Source organism: Papaver somniferum, chromosome 7 (assembly GCF_003573695.1).
Source record: "Papaver somniferum cultivar HN1 chromosome 7, ASM357369v1, whole genome shotgun sequence".
In the NCBI taxonomy this organism is placed as follows: Eukaryota; Viridiplantae; Streptophyta; class Magnoliopsida; order Ranunculales; family Papaveraceae; genus Papaver; species Papaver somniferum.
In genome coordinates this window covers 142,123,718-142,145,411 of record NC_039364.1, presented here as the reverse complement: position 1 = coordinate 142,145,411, position 21,694 = coordinate 142,123,718, and the positions used below count along the sequence as shown (strand labels likewise).

General features: G+C 36.2%; 2 protein-coding genes across 2 annotated transcripts; one reads left to right on the top strand and one right to left on the bottom strand.

Moving 5' to 3' along the window:
* Positions 1-9,610: 9,610 nt before the first annotated feature.
* Positions 9,611-10,465, top strand: LOC113295325. The gene has a single exon (XM_026543671.1). It carries the CDS (start codon positions 9,611-9,613, stop codon positions 10,463-10,465), a length of 855 nt encoding a protein of 284 aa, XP_026399456.1.
* Positions 10,466-11,641: 1,176 nt separating this feature from the next.
* On the bottom strand, positions 11,642-15,251 carry LOC113298619 (ruBisCO large subunit-binding protein subunit alpha-like). Its single transcript, XM_026547400.1, has 8 exons — positions 15,044-15,251; positions 14,471-14,645; positions 14,211-14,332; positions 13,815-14,022; positions 13,489-13,634; positions 13,079-13,385; positions 12,478-12,929; positions 11,642-12,160 (listed from the first exon to the last, which is right to left on the bottom strand). Exons 1-8 carry the CDS (start codon positions 15,095-15,097, stop codon positions 11,873-11,875), a joined length of 1,752 nt encoding a protein of 583 aa, XP_026403185.1. The 5' UTR covers positions 15,098-15,251; the 3' UTR covers positions 11,642-11,872.
* Positions 15,252-21,694: the final 6,443 nt, after the last annotated feature.

Here is a 21,694-nt window from a genome sequence, read left to right as displayed (position 1 = left end):
AAACTATAATGTGTATGTAATTCTTTTTGTATTGACCTTGGTTTGAGCCTTGATTCTCTTTTTTGTCTTTAATATAACCTTCTCTTTCGAAAAACAAGTTAGAGTCACTCGATGACCAAAGGACTATGCTAACCTTATCACATTATCTGTTGATCTAGTTTTACCCCCAAATGTTCATGTATTTCTTTCTTTCCCAATAACCAACTCATGACACGAGGCATATGATGTTTTTTTTTTGAGCTTGCACATCTCCCATGTTGTAAAGTTTGCAATAAATTTCTTGTATACACCATGAAATCTTAAAAGTCTTGACGTGGAACCAAATTTCTTTTGCATAAGCGCAATAGAACAATAACTGATGTGTATCTTCTTTTTCTAAGTTACACATCTTGTATCTGTCACAGAGATCCTTTTGTGTTGTAGATTTAGAAAAGTTAGAAGTGAGTTATGAGATTTGGATCATATGTTGACTTTAGGAAGGATATTTTTCTTCCACGAAAATTGAGCTTATTCCATTGGCTGCCTCCCATTAAAATCACACAAAGTTTCACATCGCTTCTTATAATTGAACTTCTCCTTATTACTGCCAAAATAAAAAAAATTCATTTCTTCATGAGGATAGAATAGGTGGTTCAGTTAATTCTTTCATTAGTTTTAGATATTTTGCAATATCTTCTCATGAGTTCAATGGTTTGATCTATTGGTTCCAGTTCCCTTGTCCATACATACACTCTGCCACGGAAAACCATTTAGAGTTAGTCTTTTTGTATATTTATGGGAATCTATCATTCAAAATACTTTCTCTTATCCACTTATCATGCCAGTAATAGACTCGCCATTCGTTTTTCAATTACAATTCCATTATTTTACATCTTTTCTTTTAGTCTGCAAAACTCCTTTTCATACTCCCTTCCCTCGAGGGATGTCAATAACAATGAGAACAATTCATTTGTCTTCATCTTTTATTTTCTCTTGAACGACATTCTTTCAGGGTTTTTTATTTTTTCGTAAGCATACCTCCATATCAATTTGGAGGATACTGGTTTATTTGCACATCCGAGATTACTAATACCTAATACCCGTCTTCCTAGGCTTGCATATCTTTTCCCAAGAAATCCAACACATTTTTAGTTTGTTATCTTTAGTGAGCCACCAAAACCTTCTCATCACATTGGTTAGATTATTCTCCACCTTAGCTGGTAAAGTTAACAAATACATATATTAAATTATTAAACTTGATTATGTACTCTTTACTAGAGTGATTTTGCCTTCCTTATTCAGATATTTTGTCTTCCATCGTGCAAGTTTCTGCTCCATTCTTTCATTGACGGATTCCCGAACTGAAAATATTTTAGCAGTACCACCAAGAGGTACACCTAAATATTTAATTGGTGTTCGACAACCTAATATTCTGATAATAACTTCAAACTAGATTACTCTAATACTAGTCAGTGTTATTGTCCAAATTAATCTTAAGACCAGTCAAGATTTTAAATAACATCAATATAAGTAATGAAGCTCTTGTCTTTTTGATGTCAGCATCTATGAAGACTGTGATGTCACCCGCAAATTGTATTTGTGCCATTTTATCCCATTGGTATGCATATGAAAGTCTGAATCCTTGTTTACTTGTTCTCGTTGTTGCTTTGTCCAATAGCTTTGTCAATATTTCAGCTATTAATAGAATTATTAAAGGAGACAACGGGTCTCCTTGTCTAAGGCCTTTGGGTACCGAATTTCCCGATTGAGTTTTCATTCACTATAGCCGAAAGATTTGCTGAAGTTGTACATTGTTCTATTTATTTTCTCCATTTCAAGCCAAAACCTTGATTATATTTCATTTTGAGAAGTGAACGTTATCTTACGTTGTCAAACATTTACTCCATATCTACCTTGCAAAGAATACCATGTTGATTTTGCTTCAGTCTAGAGTCAATACATTCACTAGCTATCAAAATGACATTTAGAATTTTCTTTCATTTGATAAATGCACCTTGATAATACCTAGGCATTACCTTATTGAGTCTTTATGTGAGGAATTTGTATAAGATTTTGTACATACTCGATCTTTATGAGATCCAAAGGTCTAAATTCTTGATATTGAACCTCCAATTTATTGACTCTGTTGCGTGGAAATTCCTAGAAAATATATAACCGTTAAGTCATATTTTATCCTAACTCAACAAGCTTCATAAAATTCCATGATAAAGTCATCTGGTCCAGATGTTTTATTATGTTCGCAGTGTTTCATAAGATGATGACTTTTTTTTATTCAAAATTTCTTCTAGGGTTTGTTGTCAGCATCAGAAATTCTCTTAAAGTTAAAATCACTAAAATCTGAAGAGTATCCGTATCTTTTTTGAACAAGGAGTAATAGTAATGTAATGTTGGATTAATTGCAGAAGTCTTAATTAGTTAAAATAATCTTCCCTTCCACCACTAGCTTCACAATTTTATTTGATTTCCTTCTTGCTCTTGTTATCTTATGAAAATACTATCTTGTTTCCTTTTTTGAAATTTTGCACTTTAGCTTTTTGCATCAATTTTCTGGACTCTACCAATTTTACTTTCTTCAAGTATAAATTTGTTTACACCCTTTTTATGAACAGGTCTTGAGATAAGGGTCTTCTTGTTTTAATAACATCTTATAACAAATGTTATTAAAGGATTCATTATCAAAAAGGGCATGCTTTAATGTCCCCCAGCGACAACTCTTCTAAGGTTTTTATCATTGTAGTATAGGCTGGATGTTTAGACTAGACGAGACACTTAAATATAAAAATATTCAAGAGAAACAAAAAAATAATTTGTAACATTTTTAATTGTTTTACAACGGCTTAGTTGGAAACATGGACGAACCTAGCAATGATGAACTAGTCTATAATCCATCCCTCTTGATGGAACAATATCTTTTACCATTAAATATTTTTGAAATTTTATTTTTAACCCACCGCTACTTGTAATAAGTTAATATAAATTTGAACTTATTTAATCTTCAGCCCGCTTAAGAATAATTAAAACCTAAAGCTTAATTCAAGAAAATAAGAAAAGAAATTGTTCTCGACAGAATTATCTCTCATTTCACTTCCATAGTATATAAATTCCATTTTACAATCACATATTATCATTAATTTTCTTTGTTTTATTTTTTAACTGTCTATCTATTTGCTATTATGCATGTGAATTAGAATTAACCATTAATTACGCGCTTCGTTCGATAAAAACAAATCGCAGCCTACGACCGCCTGACAATCAATGATATTCCAACCCTATCCAAGGAAAAAAGAATTATGAGTTCGTCCCTAATTGGAAATTTATTCTAAGGATTGCCCAAATTCTAAAGGGGCTGACATAGATTGTGATATAAGGGTGTCCCAACATTCAGTAAACGTGTAAGTTATCCTTTAATTAAATTATATTACCATATCTCCCTTCAATCCTGATATTAACCAAAAATATTCAAAATCAATAACACAAGCTAATATCTAGTTCTCATTCTCTTCCTAGCTAATTGCATTTCTTTTCCCTTTTTTTTTTAGCTAAACAAATATGTCTATGATCAATCGCCGATTTCAACAACTTTCCATTGCCGATCAAAATCTTTTATAAATGACTCGAAGGAAACAATTTGACCCTAGAAATCTTAATGACTATCCGAGTTCAAAAACACTTTCGGTTGATCAAGAACCAATATGTTTTCTTACAAATCCATCTACGACTAGGTAGTAGATGAAATATCCTAGTTGATTCCGAATTTCACATAATCCACGATTAGAAGACGAGCTAGCTGTAGATATGTAGGTTCTTCTAAATGAAAAACTAATCCAGATACAACTAGGAAATGTCATCCAAGACCTGGCCGTAAAAAATGTGATTGTCTCACAATTTTGCTACAGTAGACAATGTAATTCGTAGTGATTACAACTTAGGAAAAATTCCCAAGGACAATTCGTTTTAGGAAATTTCACTATCGACAAGATCGAGTATTCTTTAATACCCGGAAATTTTATTAACAATTCCTCTGATCAATTGATCCTCAATAGTTTCACTGACAAGGCCGGACCGATAATCTATGATACTCGACGGTTTACTTAACAATTCTTCCGGAAAATTTACATGAGTTTACTTAGCCGTCACAATTGAAAAACTTCTCCACGACAAAAAGTTCACGATTTCCTAGTCGTAGTTTAGTTGTTCGATTTCTAGGACTGGAGTTCATCCGTCGACCTAACTCTATGTCTAACTTTCCTCGATTTCCCAACCGTGCAAGCTAAAAATGTGGACTCCAGCTAGGCATTCATTTTCTCCACCTGGCCAATTCTAGCCATTAAACGAGGATATTTTAGTCATTGTAAAAAGATATTTGAATTTTGAATTATTACTAAGTAACCTTATTTTGTCTCACTATGTAGCTTCTATCAAAATTCTAACTCCCCTGGAGGGAGGATCTTTACATTTTTGTGTTCACACTATCTCGTACGTTAGGAACGTAGAGTCATATGAGAGGAATATATCACTAAAAAATGAGCTTAAAATACATTGTTGTTTGGGTTATGTAGAAAAAGTGGCTAAATCACATTATGTCAATATAAGCATGTCATTGGATCTTATCCTCTTTGAAATAGGTTTATTAGTTATAAAAAAAAAATTAAAAGAACGGGGGCATAGCTCAGCTGGTCATTCCCGTTCCCTAAAGTTCATGTGTTCCAGGAGGTCCCAGGTTCGAGCCCCCAATGACGTAATATTGCAGAAATTAACATGGAAGGTAGAGTTAGTTTTCCCCCTTGTGACACAATCTCAGTCTCTTCATCCGCTTCGGCTCCTTTGGGTAGGTTATCCATGAAGCTCGCTGGTAGACTATCACAGCAACCTGTTCAATTAATGTAGTAATATGTCGTTGGAACTTAGCTTGTTAGGCTTCCAACTAGTTTCATGTAATAATAAATTACTATAAATGAAAATTAATCTAATAATTAAAAAAAAGCTTATTTATTTTTATCTGATCGTTACCTGGGCTTCATCAACCGCTTCGCCTCCCACTCAAAACTGCAATGTTGCTAATGGGGTACCATTTTGCTTAGGTGTGTACCAAATTGTATACAAGACAAAGCACATTTTGGTAAGGGATTTGTACACCCCAGACAAAATGGTACGCATAGTAGCAGCCATGCAAAACCGGATGGAAGGATGTGGTAAAACAACACACGACTGAGAGTCTAAACACTGAAATGGTCAACTAAATTTAAATTAGCTCATTTCAAATCTTAAAATAACAAACCAATCTTCCGTCTGGATAGCTTTAAAAGTCCAACCTCGTACGTATATTTTACTTCCTTTTCTTATTTCTCCAACAAGACTAGGTAAAATTCCAGACGATCACTCAAGCTTGATTTTGTATTCGCGTTACTGATTCTCGTCTTGCTTTCTTTTTAGCTTTACTAGTTTAACTAAGACCTAGTTTGCATAAGGCGGTACAAACGTCTTTTTCTTTTTATAAACTTGGTACAAAAGTCTAAACAGAATATATTCATCGCCACTACCAACGTTCGCAAACTTATATGGTAACACAGTGAGGAAGAATTTTAGAACACAAATCTAAGAGCAACCACGTGGACAACCAAAACCAAAAATTTGGTTCATAAATCAACCACAGTCGAACGGACTAAAAAATAAAAACCAGAATAAAACTAAAAACTAGACTATATTTGATCGGGAAACTGGACCAAAACCATATTTGGTCGAGCGGAATTTAAAACTACGTTTGTTAATAGGCGAGCATATAACCTACGTTCCAGTTGAAACGGATATGTATCTCCCGTGCCATTAGTGAGGTGTCCATATAAATTACGCTTCATTTAGGCGTTGATATAATCTACGCCCGAGGAGGCGTAGATAATATGTCCGCCACACATTCAAAGCATGCGCCACTCAAACGAATTGCATACAAACTCCTCATCAGGCGTGTCTAATACTTCCGCCTATTATTTAGGCGTTAACTATAACCCCGTCCCACAACATGTGTGTGTATAATAAACGCACCACAAAAGGCGTAACTTATATGTGCGCCCCATTAAAACGTGCACAATATCCCCGTCCCGCAGCAAACGGACTTTATATCTCCGCTTGACCAAATATGCTCCGCTACGATAGCGTAGCAGCACGGATTAAACCCAATTTTTTTAGTTTTTTTGAGTTTTTGATCTTTGGTTGTGGTCGTACCACTGCGGTTGTTCTAACATCCCTCCATCTTCTTTTATTTGTTTGTTTATTTATTTATTTTGTAGAGACCTTTTTAACAATTAAATTTTTTTTCGGTAAATACAAATAATTTGAAAATTATTTGATACTCATTGTATAAGTCTTTTAAATTATTTGATACTCATTGTATAAGTCTTTTAAATTATTTGATATTCATTGTATGGGTCGACGGTTTTCATTTCGAAATTGTGCATTCTAACAAAAACATGTTAAATGTTTTAATCAAAACAAATTTCTTCGACAATTTCTGGCTATTAACAGCTTTCTACGGAAACCCTTATAAACCTAGGAAACTAGAATCTTGGGAATTTCTAGAAGATATATCGTCTAGAATAGCTCACTCTGGTATGTCTTGGGTTGTAATAGGTGATTACAACCAAGTGCTGAGTCCTTCCGAAAAATTGGGGGGCTTACCCTTCAATAGTATGGAAGCGGAGCCTTTCAAAAGGCTTCTTCAAAGGGCCGGACTCTCAGACATAGGCTTTCAAGGGAACTTTTACACATGGAATAATCATAGAGATGCCAATAAAAACATTCGGGAAAGGCTAGACAAAGCCTATATAAATGATGAATGGATCTCGCATTTCCCCGACTCTTCCTTAACTCATCTCCCGTCTTTCGGGTCTGATCATAGACCAATTAGGTTAGACCTCTTCCCTTTCTCGGCTCTCAGCTAAATCTACCCTTTTAAATTTTTTGATACTTGGCTTAAAGAAAACTCTTGTATGCAGTTAATTTCACAAACTTGGAATCCTTCTTTACTGAATGTGACTGACGTAGTGCTTAATAACCTAAAAATCTTATGTGAAAACCTTACGTCTTGGCGGAAGAATGTTATCGGAGTCCCTGAAAAGAAGATTAAAAAACTCCTACAAAGCATTGATTCAATTCAGTCGTCTAATAGAGTTCATAATAAACAGAAACATCTGAATCAGAAACTCTTAGAGCTAGAAAATCTTTATGATACTCAAGAGGAAATCACCAAACAATTGTCAAGAGACAACTTTGTTAATCTTGGAGAAAGAAATACAAAGTATTTTCATTTGAAAACTTTAAAAAGAAGAAATGGGAATCAGATAGATTGTCTTTTAAATCAAAACGGGGAAATTTTGAAACAAAAACCTCAAATTGCCGAGGAATTGAAAATGCATTTTGAAAACCTTTTTACTGTCTCCCCTACAGTGCCTGACCAAGTTTTAATGAATCTCATTCCTAAAGTCATTTCTGACCAGGATAATGCGGATTTATTAAGAATCCCAACTTCAGACGAAGTTTGGATGGTAGTAAAATCCATGAAATCTAATAAATCTCCAGGACCAGACGTTTTCCCGGTGAGTTTCTTCAAGCATAACTGGGCTCTAGTCGGGAACCAAATTGTTGCTTTAATCCAAAATGTTTTTGTCTCAAAAATAATTGACCCAAAGTTAAACGAGACTTTTCTCTTTTTAATTCCTAAAATCAAACAACCTAAAACCCCTAGTGACTTCAGACCAATAGGACTGAGTAATACCCCATATAAAATTCTTTCTAAACTAATAGCTAATAGGTTGAAACTTCACTTAGAAAAGATGATTTCCCCTTTCCAGTCGGCCTTCTTGTCTTCTAGGAAAATTGCAGATAACATTGTAGTGGCCCATGAAGTGGTTCACTCAATAAAGAAAATGAAAACGAAACATGGAGGTTTAGGCATCAAGATTGACATGTCCAAGGCCTTTGACAGGGTCAATTGGAACTTTTTACTTCAAACCCTATCTGCTTTTGGATTCAGTAAGGAGTGGTGTGGTTTAATCCATCTGTGTGTGTCTACTGCATCAATTGCAGTGCTTCTTAATGGCTCACCAGGTGAGTTTTTCACCCCTACAAGAGGATTAAGGCAAGGAGATCCACTATCTCCTTACCTTTTTCTAATATGTATGGGTGTTTTCTCTAGGCTTCTTTCTTCAAAAGAAAAAATCAAGCATATAATTGGTATAAAAATATCTAGGCATAGTATCCCAATCTCTCATCTTCTCTTTGCAGATGACTGTCTGTTATTCTCTAAAGCTAGTCTAGTTAGTTGTAAAAATCTCTTAAATATCATAAATCAATTTAGTAATGCATCTGGTCAGCTCATAAATTTTTCTAAGTCAGGCATTTTCTTTAGCAAAAGAATTCACTCAAAATTTCAAAGGATTATGATTAGACTTATGAAGATTAAGAAAATTAGCATTACAGATTCCTACTTAGGAGCTCCTTTATTTATTGATAGATCAAAAATCAAGACTTTTGATAAGATTGTCACCAATATGGAAAACAGAGCTCAAAGTTGGAATGGCACAACCTTGGTTCAAGCAAGTAAAAAAGTCCTTATTAATTCTGCTTTATCTAGCCTGCCCATATACCAAATGGGCTGCTTTTCTTTGCCTATAAAAATCACTGACAAAATTGATGCTGTCCAAAGGGACTTTTGGTGGGGAAAACAAAAAAACTCTAACTTTACTATCCAATCAGTTGGGGCTTTATGTGTGAACCAGTCGAAGTAGGTGGTCTAGGCTTTAAGGAAGCAAATAAAATGAATAAGGCAATGATCGCTAAACTAGCTTGGAGGATAGTAACACATCAGAATACTCTATTAGGCACTGTTCTTAAAAACAAATATTTTAAAACCTCAACTATTTTCTATGCCAAAAAACATTACAATGCTTCGTGGATGTGGGGATGCATTATGCAGGGGGTTTCTCTAATACACAAATTCAGTTGCTGGGAGGTAGGCGACGGTAAGTCTATCAACATTTGGACTGACATTTGGATACCAGGTATGGAACAAAACCTAATATCTTACTGTGGTAATAAACACAATCTCTTAACACTTGTATCTGAGTTGTTAGACTCAAATACTAAAAAGTGGAATGTTACGAAAGTTAAAAGTAGCTTTACTTCGGAAATTGCTGATAAGATTCTAGGAATTAGAATTTTCACAAATATGAATGGTACGTTGAAACAAGACAGATTACGTTGGCTGCTTACAAATGACGGAAATTTTACGGTTTAATCAATGTACAAAAAACTGAAAAATCCTTCTCTGGCTTCCATTAATACTGATATAACTGTTTTTTGGAAATCTTTTTGGAAGTTGAATGTATCGCAAAGAATAAAAAATTTCTTATGGAAGTGTATTCATAATGCCTTACCTGTTAGGAAAAAACTGAGTGAACATATGGATGATATAAATATAAAATGCATTTTCTGTGATCATGAATGTGAATCTTTAAAGCACTTGTTTTTTTAATGCCCTTATGCTAAATCGGTGGCTTTACTGCCTCCTGTTGTGGGTATAAATCATAGTAGTAATTTAGATTACTCTTTTGCACAAATGTATTCTAACTGGATAGCAGATATATATGAAAACTCTGAGATAGAAATCATGACAACTAAATGTTGGTTGATTTGGAAAGAAAGATGTCTACGAATCTTTCAATCCAAATCAACAACAAGCATTCAACTATCTCTTGCTGTTCAGAGGCACTTGGCTTTTTGGGCTCCTCTGAGACAATTAAAACATGGAGTTATAAATAATACCACTTCTGTGTTACATAGTCATATTGATATAAATGCTAGTAGATGGTCAAAACCCCAAGTAAACCATCTCAAAATAAACTTTGATGCTTCTTGGTTTGATTTTTCTACTCCTGCTGGATATGGTATAATTCTGAGAGATGATACAGGTGGTGCAATCCAAGCCACAGGTGGGACTTTCAGGGCCTCCACAGCAGAAGAAGCAGAGGCTCTGAGTATGCTGGAAACAACAAACTGGGCAAAAAGAATGGACCTAAAGAACTTCTCAGTGGAAGGTGATTGTCAGAGGCTCATCCTTTATGCTCAGGACAAGCAGAGCAACATCTTTTGGAGAAACAAAGCCATAGTTTCTGAAGCTGTGAAGATTTTGAAGACATGTGAAAACTTTTTGGGTTTTATGTTTAAGAACAGGAATGGCAACGAAGTGGCAGACACTTTGGCAAAAGAAGCGCGTAAGCAAGGAATTCATAAACAACAATGGGTGCTGATGCCACATTTTTTAAATTCTGCTTTACTATCTGATGTTTGTTTTTCTAATTCAGCTAATATTTCTAGCTTACAAAATGGAGTTAACATTATGTTGGTAGACACTAATATCTCAAATCCTCTGGATGAGATAAGGAAAACCAACATTTTGGATAACCGTATGTAATCTTTTTCTTTCAATATAAGTAATTTTCAAAAAAAAAAAAAAAGTCTTTTAAACTGTTCTCAACGATATAAAATTTATAAAATTTAATCTGAATGATATATGTGTAAACGCACAAAATCAGAGGATTTCGTGTTCGTACAGCACATGTTATACCTAGTGTCGATGAACATAGTGAAACATGAGGAAACCATGGAAAATTAGCATAGGAACATTTCAAACGGCTCATTTCATTTTGAAAATTTGAAATACCGGTAAGGAGCACGAAATTGATAAACGTCGTCTATAGAGCTTTATTGTTTGGTGGGTGAAGAATCTTATTTTACGTGGCTTATGGGCCTATGGTAGGTCAGATTCTGCAAGGGACACAAAACTAGAAATGTCAAAAAAAAAAAAAAATCCATAAATTACAAGAATCTTGCAGGAAAATGACGTTCCAAAATCGAATGAACAAAGTCTAAAGAAGTTGATGTTCTCCCTTACCCTTTGGCTCCCCATGTCCATTTATCGTGTCATGTACACATCGGTAAATTAATACTTCAAGTCTAATCATACAATAGACAAGAGTGAAAAAGAAAAAAGATAAAGTAATCTAACGAATCAGAGTAAGAAACAGAAGAGCAAAAACTTAAGGTCCCTTCCATGTCTCTATATGCCAAAAGGAATTTCAGAGTCGATTGAAATGCGACCCAGTATGATATGATGTATGCCTGTATGGATATGAAAATTTCTCTTTCGGATCTCTGACGCTGTACGTTCATTATAGGATAGAGAGAGACAGAAGTAAAAGATGGGCTTCTAGGAGTGCGAGTGAGATTAATCGGTTCTGCTAGTCTTCCTCTCGAGACTCTCTGGAGCGCAATGTCTTCAGCCTGGACTTTGATGGTCCCAAGTTGCCAACTCTAGTATCACCCGCAAGTCTGTTTGCACGCACACCAAGTCGACATGTGGTCACAAATAATTTAGCGAATCTCTGATCTGGCTCTCTCAGAGGGTAGCATATGTGCAAGGCCAAGAGTTTTACGGTCAAGTTTTGGGCTCTTTATCAAATTAAAATTAGGACAGCCTCGCCTTTAACACTAACAGTACAACTTGTCAGCCTTTTAGGCTTTATCATGCAAGTCATACAACCAAAAACTACACTTTACTTCACCGACTGTACAGAAGCAAGGCCCAGAATTAGAAAAATGAGGTTTTGGTGGTAACAACATAAAATGCACAGAAGAATTTTCTTGATCTGTTAATAATATTAATCCTGGTAACCACCTACGTTTTCATACAAAAATTCAGCTTTAATAACCACTTCAAATCAAACTAGACTCTCATTTTCTAAAAGGCCTTGTCATTTCTGATATCACAACTGGCACTACAAGAAGGAAAGGTGAACGATTCCGTTAATTACGAGGGAAATCAGACTTGCAGGCCTTGTGCTGCCCCAGGAACTGCTGCCTTAGGTTGAGGCTTCTCAACAACAATGGCTTGTGTGGTCAGGACCATCCCAGCCACGGATGCAGCATTCTGCAGTGCACACCTGGTCACTTTTGCTGGGTCGATAACTCCAGCCTCCATTAAATTCTCATATGTGTCTGTCATTGCATTGTAGCCAATCTCCCACTCTCGCGATCTCACCTTCTCAACAACCACTTCCCCTTCCACACCTGCATTGTGGGCAATCAGGGAAGCTGGTGCTACTAGTGCCTACAATCAAACCATTACTTTGGCTGTTAAGTACTAATCAACATCAGGAAAGAATAAAAGCATATCCAGGTAAGTAACCTGTTTGTTTATTTTGGGCTATACGTAACCTACAGTAAGTAACCTGCAGATGCTGAAGGGTAAGGTGCAAAACAAGAAAAACACAAATCTAAGTAAGCCATGCTATTGACATCATTTCTTTTCATATTTTCAATCCACCAGCTGTATAACAAATGAAAACACTGCCACTGCATAACTTCTAAAGAACAATACTTTGCAAAGTCTGATAGAAAAAAATTAACATGGCTGTCACAGCTTACCTTTTGCACAATATCTGCACCTAGCCTTTCATCCGGGTCTTCGATGCTTTCCTTAATTTTGGGTACACAGGTCGACAAATGGACCAAAGCAGCACCACCACCGGGAACAATACCTTCCTCTATGGCAGCAAAAGTAGCGTTCTTAGCATCCTCAATACGAAGCTTACGGTCCTCGAGCTCAGTTTCTGTTGCAGCACCAACTTTAATCACAGCAACTCCGCCCGATAGCTTGGCAATTCTCTCAGCCAGTTTCTCAGAGTCATAAACAGAGTCCGTCTCAGACAACTCCTTCTTCAATTGTGCAATTCTTGACTGCACTTCATCTTTTGATGCAGCATCGGCAATGATGGTTGTTGAGTCCTTGCTGATAGTTACCTTTCTTGCCACACCAAGCTGATCAACTTCAGTGTTCTCTACCGACATTCCTAGATCAGTGGCCTGGTACTCAGCTCCTGAATAATGATAAAGACAACAAGGTCCATCAGAGAAATCATTTCATCTCAAATCACCAAAGCAAAGCAACAAGCAAAGGCTGAATAGAAAATATTTGTAATCAATAAAATGATCCTAAAAACTCCAATGTTGAAAACAAAAGTACTACCTGTGAGGATTGCGATATCCTGAAGAAGTGCCTTTCGCCTCTCACCAAAACCAGGTGCTTTGATAGCAGCAACATTGATAATACCACGCAACTTGTTCACAACCAAGGTAGCCAAAGCCTCCCCAGTGACATCTTCAGCAATAATAAGTAGGGGGGACCTTAGTTGAGTGGTCTTTTCCAACAAAGGAATTATGTCCTTAATCGCTGTAATTTTTTGGTCGGTAATCAGGACTCTTGCATTCTCAAATTCGGCAATCAGCTTCTCAGGGTTTGTGACAAACTGAGGGGAGATATAACCTCTATCAATCTGCAAATGCAATGAGAAGACAATTATCATGGACTGGGAGCTATTCGAGAACATTAATGAACAGAAACCATGACGGAAAGTAACAGCAAATGTGAAAACAAACCTCCATTCCTTCTTCCACCTCAACAGTAGTTTCAAAGGATGACGAAGACTCGATAGACAAAACACCATCTGGTCCAACTTTGTCGATTGCATCAGCAATCATGGTACCAATGACATCGTCATTACCAGCAGAGATGGATGCAATAGCTGAAAAAAATCATACAAGGTATTAGGTTACTGAGGTGCAACTGGCAAGCATATTAGAATTTATAAGTAATCGGAATACCTTTTAATGAAACAACAATATCTCTAAGTAGGAAAAACACCCGACCTATCCTCATTCATGACACCATACGTATCATACAAAGGAATGAATTATATGATTACCTTTAATATCTTCACCTCCTTTAATGGGTCTGGCTCTTTTCTCCAACTCTTCCACTAGCCCATTCACAGTCTTCTCAATTCCTTTCTTAATTGAGACTGGATTAGCACCAGAAGTAACAGAAAGAAGACCTAGCTTAATAATCTCCCGGGCGAGTACTGAGGCAGTTGTTGTTCCATCACCAGCGGAGTCATTAGTTTTGCTAGCCACCTGGAGTCCAAGATAAACCAATTAGTCATTAAACATTACAGGCTCCTAAACATTCCTGATATGTATACCCAAGTTCAAGCACCAAATTGAAGTATCAAACTATGACCAAAATGGCTTAGTGTATTCTATTAACTTCACAGAAAGCACCAACATGACTACAGATGTAAATAATAATAAAGTTTCTGTACCTCTCTTATAAGAGCTGCACCAGCATTTTCCATGGGGTCTGCAAGCTCAATAGCTCTAGCAATTGTGACTCCATCATTAACTACTTTTGGGGCACCGAACTCATCCAAAACAACATTCCTCCCTGATCGATAGCCAGAAAAATTGGTCAAGAAACAAAGCTTGCAAATTTTACTATTGGCCATCAGTAATACCATATACCTACTGAAAGACAAAATGGTAATGAAACATATGACTACAACATAAGAGATAGATAGACTACCTCTGGGACCAAGAGTAACCCCAACAGCATCAGCAAGTTTATCAATACCGGCTTGCATCGCTGACCTTGAATCCTGGTCAAACGCAATTCTCTTAGCAGCTGCACGCACAGAAAATCTTCGGTTTGATGACCTGTAATGAACCTTCGACCCGTGATTCATTCTTCTAGATGTCACCTGCATTATCCACGTATCCATAAATACCCACTCTTAGATAAACACCCTTGACAAGTAACCAAACAACACAAATAAAGCAACAAAACCTCATAACCATCTCTTCAATTGAGACAGTAAGCTTAAACTACAAAATTTGACAGCAATTACATCGAAACATCACAAGAACATGTCTTTTCACTGCTCATTTTTCAAGAAACCAGCGAAAAATAAACTTAAACTCCATGGACATCTAACCTAACAGAGCGAAAAGAGTTTCCTTTTCAAACTAAAACCTCCGTATACATGTAGAATTTCGATTCAGAAACACAATTGCTTTGAATTACAACATAACCGAAACTAAACCACATAAAAACGATAAATGAATTTACAGAAATGGTGAAAGGAGTAGATATGTATACCTGTTTGGGAGTACTAAGCATCGAAGCAGTAGATACGGCATTAGCAGACGCCATTTTCTTCACCAAACAAGGTAACTGCGGAGAAGAGAGATGGAGATTTAGGGTTTTAGGAGGGGTTAGAAATGAGGTCTTTGAGCTCGTTGCAGATTTTTTTTCCTAGTTTCTGAGTTTGTTGTGTGGATAAGAGGAGTAGTTGTGAATAGGTGAGTTTATTAGGGTTTTTCTACTGCTTCAAGGCGGAGCTTCGAGAAGATTCCTCAAACCTCTATACACTAGTATGACCCTACACTAGTATGACCCCGCTGGCCATTTGTGCGCACCGGATTTGCGTTACTCGGTACGCTTCGCACGATTTCCACAGATGTGTGCGTTCAAAGTAGCTTCATTATTTTGGGCCTTTTGAAGGCATTTAATCGGTTAAAGAAAATGGAGGATCTTCGGTAGGGCTAAGTCCTATGTTCTTTTAATCTAGCAGATAGATTGCCAATCCACGTCAGTTAGAGCAATCTCTTAAGCCTTATGGTATTACTAATCTAGCAGCTAAATTAGCAGTCCACGTCAGGTAGGACCACTGCCCAACGCTGTTTGGTTCAGCGTTTTAAATTTCAGACGTCAGATCGAATTTTGTGATTTTTGTAATCCGTGTGATTTTTGTGAGCGCTGAACCGTTCAGCGCTAAGGTCACTTTTTCAGCGTTGTTTGGTTCAGCGCTTTAAATTTCAGACGTCATATCGAATTTTGTGTTTTTTATGATCCGTGTGATTTTTGTGAGCGTTTAATATCACTTTTTCAGCGCTGAATCATTCAGCGTTTCAATCTCGCTGCTGGTTGAACTACGAGCACTTGTTAGGAGAGAGAAGTGGTGTTAACTTTTATACCACTTTTTTTTTTTTGATTTGCAACACTTAATGGCCAATTTAGCAGCTTAAGCTAGCCATAGGGGTTAGCCTAAGCTTATAAAAGGAGTACAAGCAAACTACACAAAACTAAACATACCAACACACTAACAAACTAAAAACATCACAAGGACACAACAAACTAAACACACTGATAAGTTCGGCCAGAAGACAGAGATTCATGGTAACATAGTTGCAATTTCATTTCAACAGAGATATCATCTTCAAAGATTCTGGAACAGTTGTGTCTTTTGATGAATTTGGCAAGCTTGTCAGCTGCTTTATTTTCTTTCTTATGACTAAAACAAACTTTAAAATTACGGAAACTTTGAAGTAACTCCTCAGCTTACTGAATAATATGTTGATCCTCCCATCTAAGACAACCTAAACTGCCACACATAGCTTCTGTCATAATTTTCTTATCTCCTTCAATGGTGAACTGATCAAGTTGAAGTTGTTTGGCATGAAACACAACTTCCATCTTTACCAGAACTTCAGCCTGTTCAACATCTCTATCCCAATTAGATAGAACTTTTGTCCTGACCAACTTCCTTGTAAAATTTCTGATAATTGGTGCAAAACCAACAATATTAGAACCTATAATGAAATAAGCATCAATATTTAACTTAGTCTGATTCTTAGGAGGTCCTATCCATGTGATAGTACTATTATTATGATTATTCTTGTTATGAGAGAGTAGAGGGGTTATAATGGTTTTAGTTTGGTCACGGAAGTGCATAACTCTGTATTACATGTCTCTGAGATTTTTATGAATATCTTCAAAAACCGGCTCACATATGGATTTCCATAAATGCGACATAGTGATAGTATCAAAATTTACTTTATGTGAAACTAAGAAAGAAACATCGTCAGCATCTTGAGTCCATGTCTTTAAGCAGTTCTGAACATTATTGACATTATTAATACCCGGCGAATTGCTTCTATCAATAAGTCTCTAAAATTCAACAATAAAAGGACAAGAGACCAACACATGAGTTACAATTTATTTTTCTTCTTTACGTCTCTTGCAGAGAGTATCTTGGACTTGAATATATTTGTTGATTCTCTGCATAACTGGAAGAATATCATGGGAAAGTTTCTGAAGGAAAAGCTGACACCTATAAGGTATTCGTAGATGCCAAATCTTGAGCAATTATTTATAATCATCTTTGTCTTAAGGATTAATGTGATGCTGCTCTTGCATAATTGCTTTGTAAGTGGATCTGACAGTGAAGACACCAGCTCTTCATTTCAGCTCATCTTTCATGTTGATGATTGCAGGTCTGATATTCATAATGACATTCTTTTCATCTTGAGAAAATTTTTGTTCAAGAGCTTGAATGTTCTAGAATTTGGTGTCATTATCAAGAAGATCTACAACTCTAAGATTTGCATTGTGAAGTTGAATGCCTCTTTGTTAACAGACTATGTTATGTGCATGATTGATCACAAGAAGATTCAAGTTTGTGTTGTGCGGGTTATTAAGAAGGCAATTGAATATTTGAAGACAGAGAATATATTTTTTTTCGTATCTTGTGAATTTGTGCACACATCTTGATCGAATGGGATCCAACTAGGTCTTGTTTATCTTTCATAGACTTGTGATTATCTAGTTGTTAAGATCGGCATCACTTTATAGTTTCTCCTTGAATTCTGAAAAGACGAGGGTACCCAAATACAACACAATCTTTATGTTTCAACCTATAAGTCCTCTGCCGAAAGTGATCGTCTATGGACAAAGTCGAGACAATACAACTAACTGGTTCACACTTCGTTTGATTGTCCATGGATACGAGATCGAGACAATACGATAAAAACATATCTTGTGTGATTAACTATGGATACAAGATCGAGACAATATGACAACGAATTATGTTACTTGATAATAGGTTCATACTTAACCAAAGTAGATAGGGTCACTATCAAGTAATGCGGAGTTAACGTAAAGTGCAATTTACTTTAAATTATATAAAAAAATATAATTACGGAAAACAAAAGTAAATCACACAACAAGATTTTATTAACGAGGAAAAATGCAAGTGCAGAAAAACCCCGGGACCTAGTCCAGAATTGAATACTCTCAGAATTAAGCCGCTATACAAAATCTACACCAACTTCGTATAGTTGAGACCAAGCAACTACCCCAAGTTCACTTAGTTTCCTCAGTATCCCCGCGCTTACGACTTCGAAGGTCACGCACTGGTACAATTTCTTTGGATCGTATTCCAAACAGTAAAGGAACAACAAATCTGTTTGGTAACAACTCTATTGATTCTTTCAAGATAAAGATATCTCAAGTCATACGCAAAGGCTCTTCCGTTTAATCTAATAAACTTTTTTGCCTGGTTAGATCAATATATCCAATAACTACAAAAGAAGTTAAGTTTAGATTCACAATCAATCAGTATAGATCTCAACAAAAAACTATAAAGTGATGCCGATCTCACGCAACTAATCAATCGAATAAATCCGATTCTAGTTGGATCCCAGTCGATCAAGTTTTTTTGCACACACAAATATATGTGAACTAATAAGAAATTTTCTTCGTCCTCAAATCTTCTTTGATCTTCAATAAAAACCTGCACAACACCACTTGAATCTCTTATACCTCAATATGGAAATACTTGTGATTGGTTATACCTCAATATAGAATTCATGTTAACCGATCACAAGTATTTCCATATTGAGGTATAACTGATCCTGCACAACACCACTTGAACCGATTGATCAAATATAAAATCACATATATGGGTTCAATCGGTTCTACCAATCACTAGGATCGGTTATACCTCAATATGGAAATACTTGTGATCGGTCACACAAGTTACCAGGACCGGTTACATCAGTAGTTACCAGGATCGGTTACCATATTCCCATGGTATTGCTTGTGATCGGTCACACCAGTTACCAGGACCGATTACCAATTACAAGGATAGATTACACAATACTCTGTGATCGATCGCACCAATAACTAGGATCGATCACACCAATTACAAATGTCGATCATACCATCTCATGGTGATTACTTAGGATCGGTTACACCAATTAATAAAAACTAGTCATACGAAATCATAAGTCATACATTATGATTAGTTATACTAAGATACATAACATAGTTACGATCGGTTCTACCATCTCACACATATTGGTCATACAAAGTTTGCAATGAATAGCCGAACTAATAATATAAGCCTAATGATTACCCTTTCAATTCACAAAACATGTTCATGAATATACTTCCTTTAAACAAATGTAAACAATTGTTTCCTAGGATGAAATCTTCACCATAACCCATTCACATAACCATAACAGTGTATACAAGATTATGTCGATGTCATATCTACGAAGTTCAAAAGATAAACGTTATAATTCGTAGTCTAATTCCATAATACTATGATCATACAAATATGACCATGTCACATCACTAGAGAATTATACAATATGTACAGTACATACATCTTCACAGTTATGTTTTCAATATAGCAGGACTTGAAAGATACGTTAGGAATGAAACAGTTCAAGTCAATATTACTAACCTCAAGTGGAAGGATGATGTCGTCGTTGTACTTCGATACTTCTTCACATTCTTCAGGTCTTCGGAGTAATACTTGTATGTCTCAACATTCCCAGACTTTATAGTCTAACCTAAACGAAGTTGACTCTAGTATATAATCAAGCAACTTTAGATGAGTTTTGACACACTAAAATATGACAACCAAACTTGACATACCAACGTTTGGTGAGTTCAACCGAGTTATGCTCTAACAAGTTTTATATTGTTTGACTGCAAATCCGGAAACTGATTATTTCGTTAATTAAATTTCGGATTTATCTAACTAGACAAAGGAGTTTATTAGATTAAACATAAGAGCCTTTGTTGACAACTCATTATATCTTTTACCAAAGATTGAATAGAGTGGTTACAAAACAGATTTATTGCTTTATTGTTTGGAATACGATCAAAAGGAGCACAATAACTTGAGATAGTGATTTATGTCTTGAGATTCATGTGCGTGACCAAAAGGTCGAAGACGCAGGGATAGTGAGGGAATTAAGTAACCAGGGGTAGTTTACTTGGTTTCAACTATATGAATTTGTCTTATGTTCTTTGTATAACGGCTTAATTCTGTGAGTATTCAAAACTGGACTAAGTCTTGGGGTTTTTCTGCATTTGCGATTTCCTGACGAGGTGTCAACTCGCAAATAATATTTTTCTACGTTTCTTTACACTAGCAAGTAATATAATGAAAGCAACATCGTCCCAAGGGAGGTGCGAAGTAAAAGTTGTTATACAAATACTCTTAGCAAAGATGATTTTGTTGTAGAAATTCCGAAAATTATGAAATTTTATTCAAATATGAGATTAAATTGATTAAGGATTCATTCTCGACCACGAAACATAAACCAAATTGATATATAACTACGTTCTTCGCATTATCTTGTTAATAACAACCCTAAGATAATTAGTACGCTCAACTATCCCGTTATTATCTCATAAGCTCACCAGACACGGAAGCGCTCGACAACCGGATTCTACTTGCTCAAGTTACCTAGAGGTACGTTACTAGGTATGATTCAAACAAGTGCACTAAGTTTTCTGAGATAAGGTTGCTCCTAGTGATGAATTCAAAAGCTTGAATCACCTAATAGTGTCAATTCCTACATATGGATACTTAACAAAGTCCCATCATCAATACCCATATCTTGCTACTTATGTTTATCTTTCTAGACAATTGCGGGTCGAAAAATTCAAAACTAGCAATAAGACTATGAAACAACTATTTATTTTCGAACTTAAACAATCGACAAACAATCCATAAGCATTATTAGCATGGTAGAAATCAAACAATAACGAAAATAAATGCAAGAGAACAAGTTATTTCATAGCAATTGTAGGTTCATGTTCCGGGCTTTGAAATCACCCCTAATCAAAGATTGTTTTAGCTACTCATAGTTTTGGAGTTCATCATCAAATAATAATTGAAATAAAAAAGGTGAAAGATAAATGCGAAAGCAAACCCTAGTTACGGTTATCTCCAAAACTCCAAGTAGAATACGTGATTATCCAAGTTGTAGAAGTCTCTCTTTTATATTTTTTCCTCTTTCCAAAACTAGGTCAATCCTCCAGAAGCCCATATCTAAATTGTCCTCCTAGCCCAAGTGTGAAAATCCATGTGAAAATCTGCCAAGGTCCAGTCACAGGCTAACTAGGTGAGTCAGGTCTGAGTAGGCAGCTGACTGGTCTTGGCCAAAGGCCTGAGCTGTTGCCACAGCCTAAACTCTGTGTTGCACAATGATTACGCTTCCTTCCTGCGGCCTTGCCTTTCAGCTCTGCACTTATGCAACTTCAGCTTTATCTACAACTCTATAATATCCTGCTGCTCAGCTCCTTCCATCACCAGCATCATCGGTTCCGACTGCATCTCCTTATTCATTTCAATACCTCATAATCTCTCAACAGCAACAACCATCTGTTCAGCTTGAATCTTCCTTCTCTGAGTCTCACAGCAATTCATGCAAGCTCGAATCCATTACAGACTCACGACAGCAGCTCAGTCATCAAATTATTCGTAGCACACTTGCTCAAGCCACTGTATTATTTCGTAGCACTAACACCTGGCCTGCTCATCTCAACTCCAGTCATTCCCTTCTTATCTGCATACACACTCCCATCAGCTCATTCATACCTGCCCTGCAAAGCAGCTCCTGCTATTTCATTGCTTGAGCTTTAGTCACCATCACAGTACCAACAACG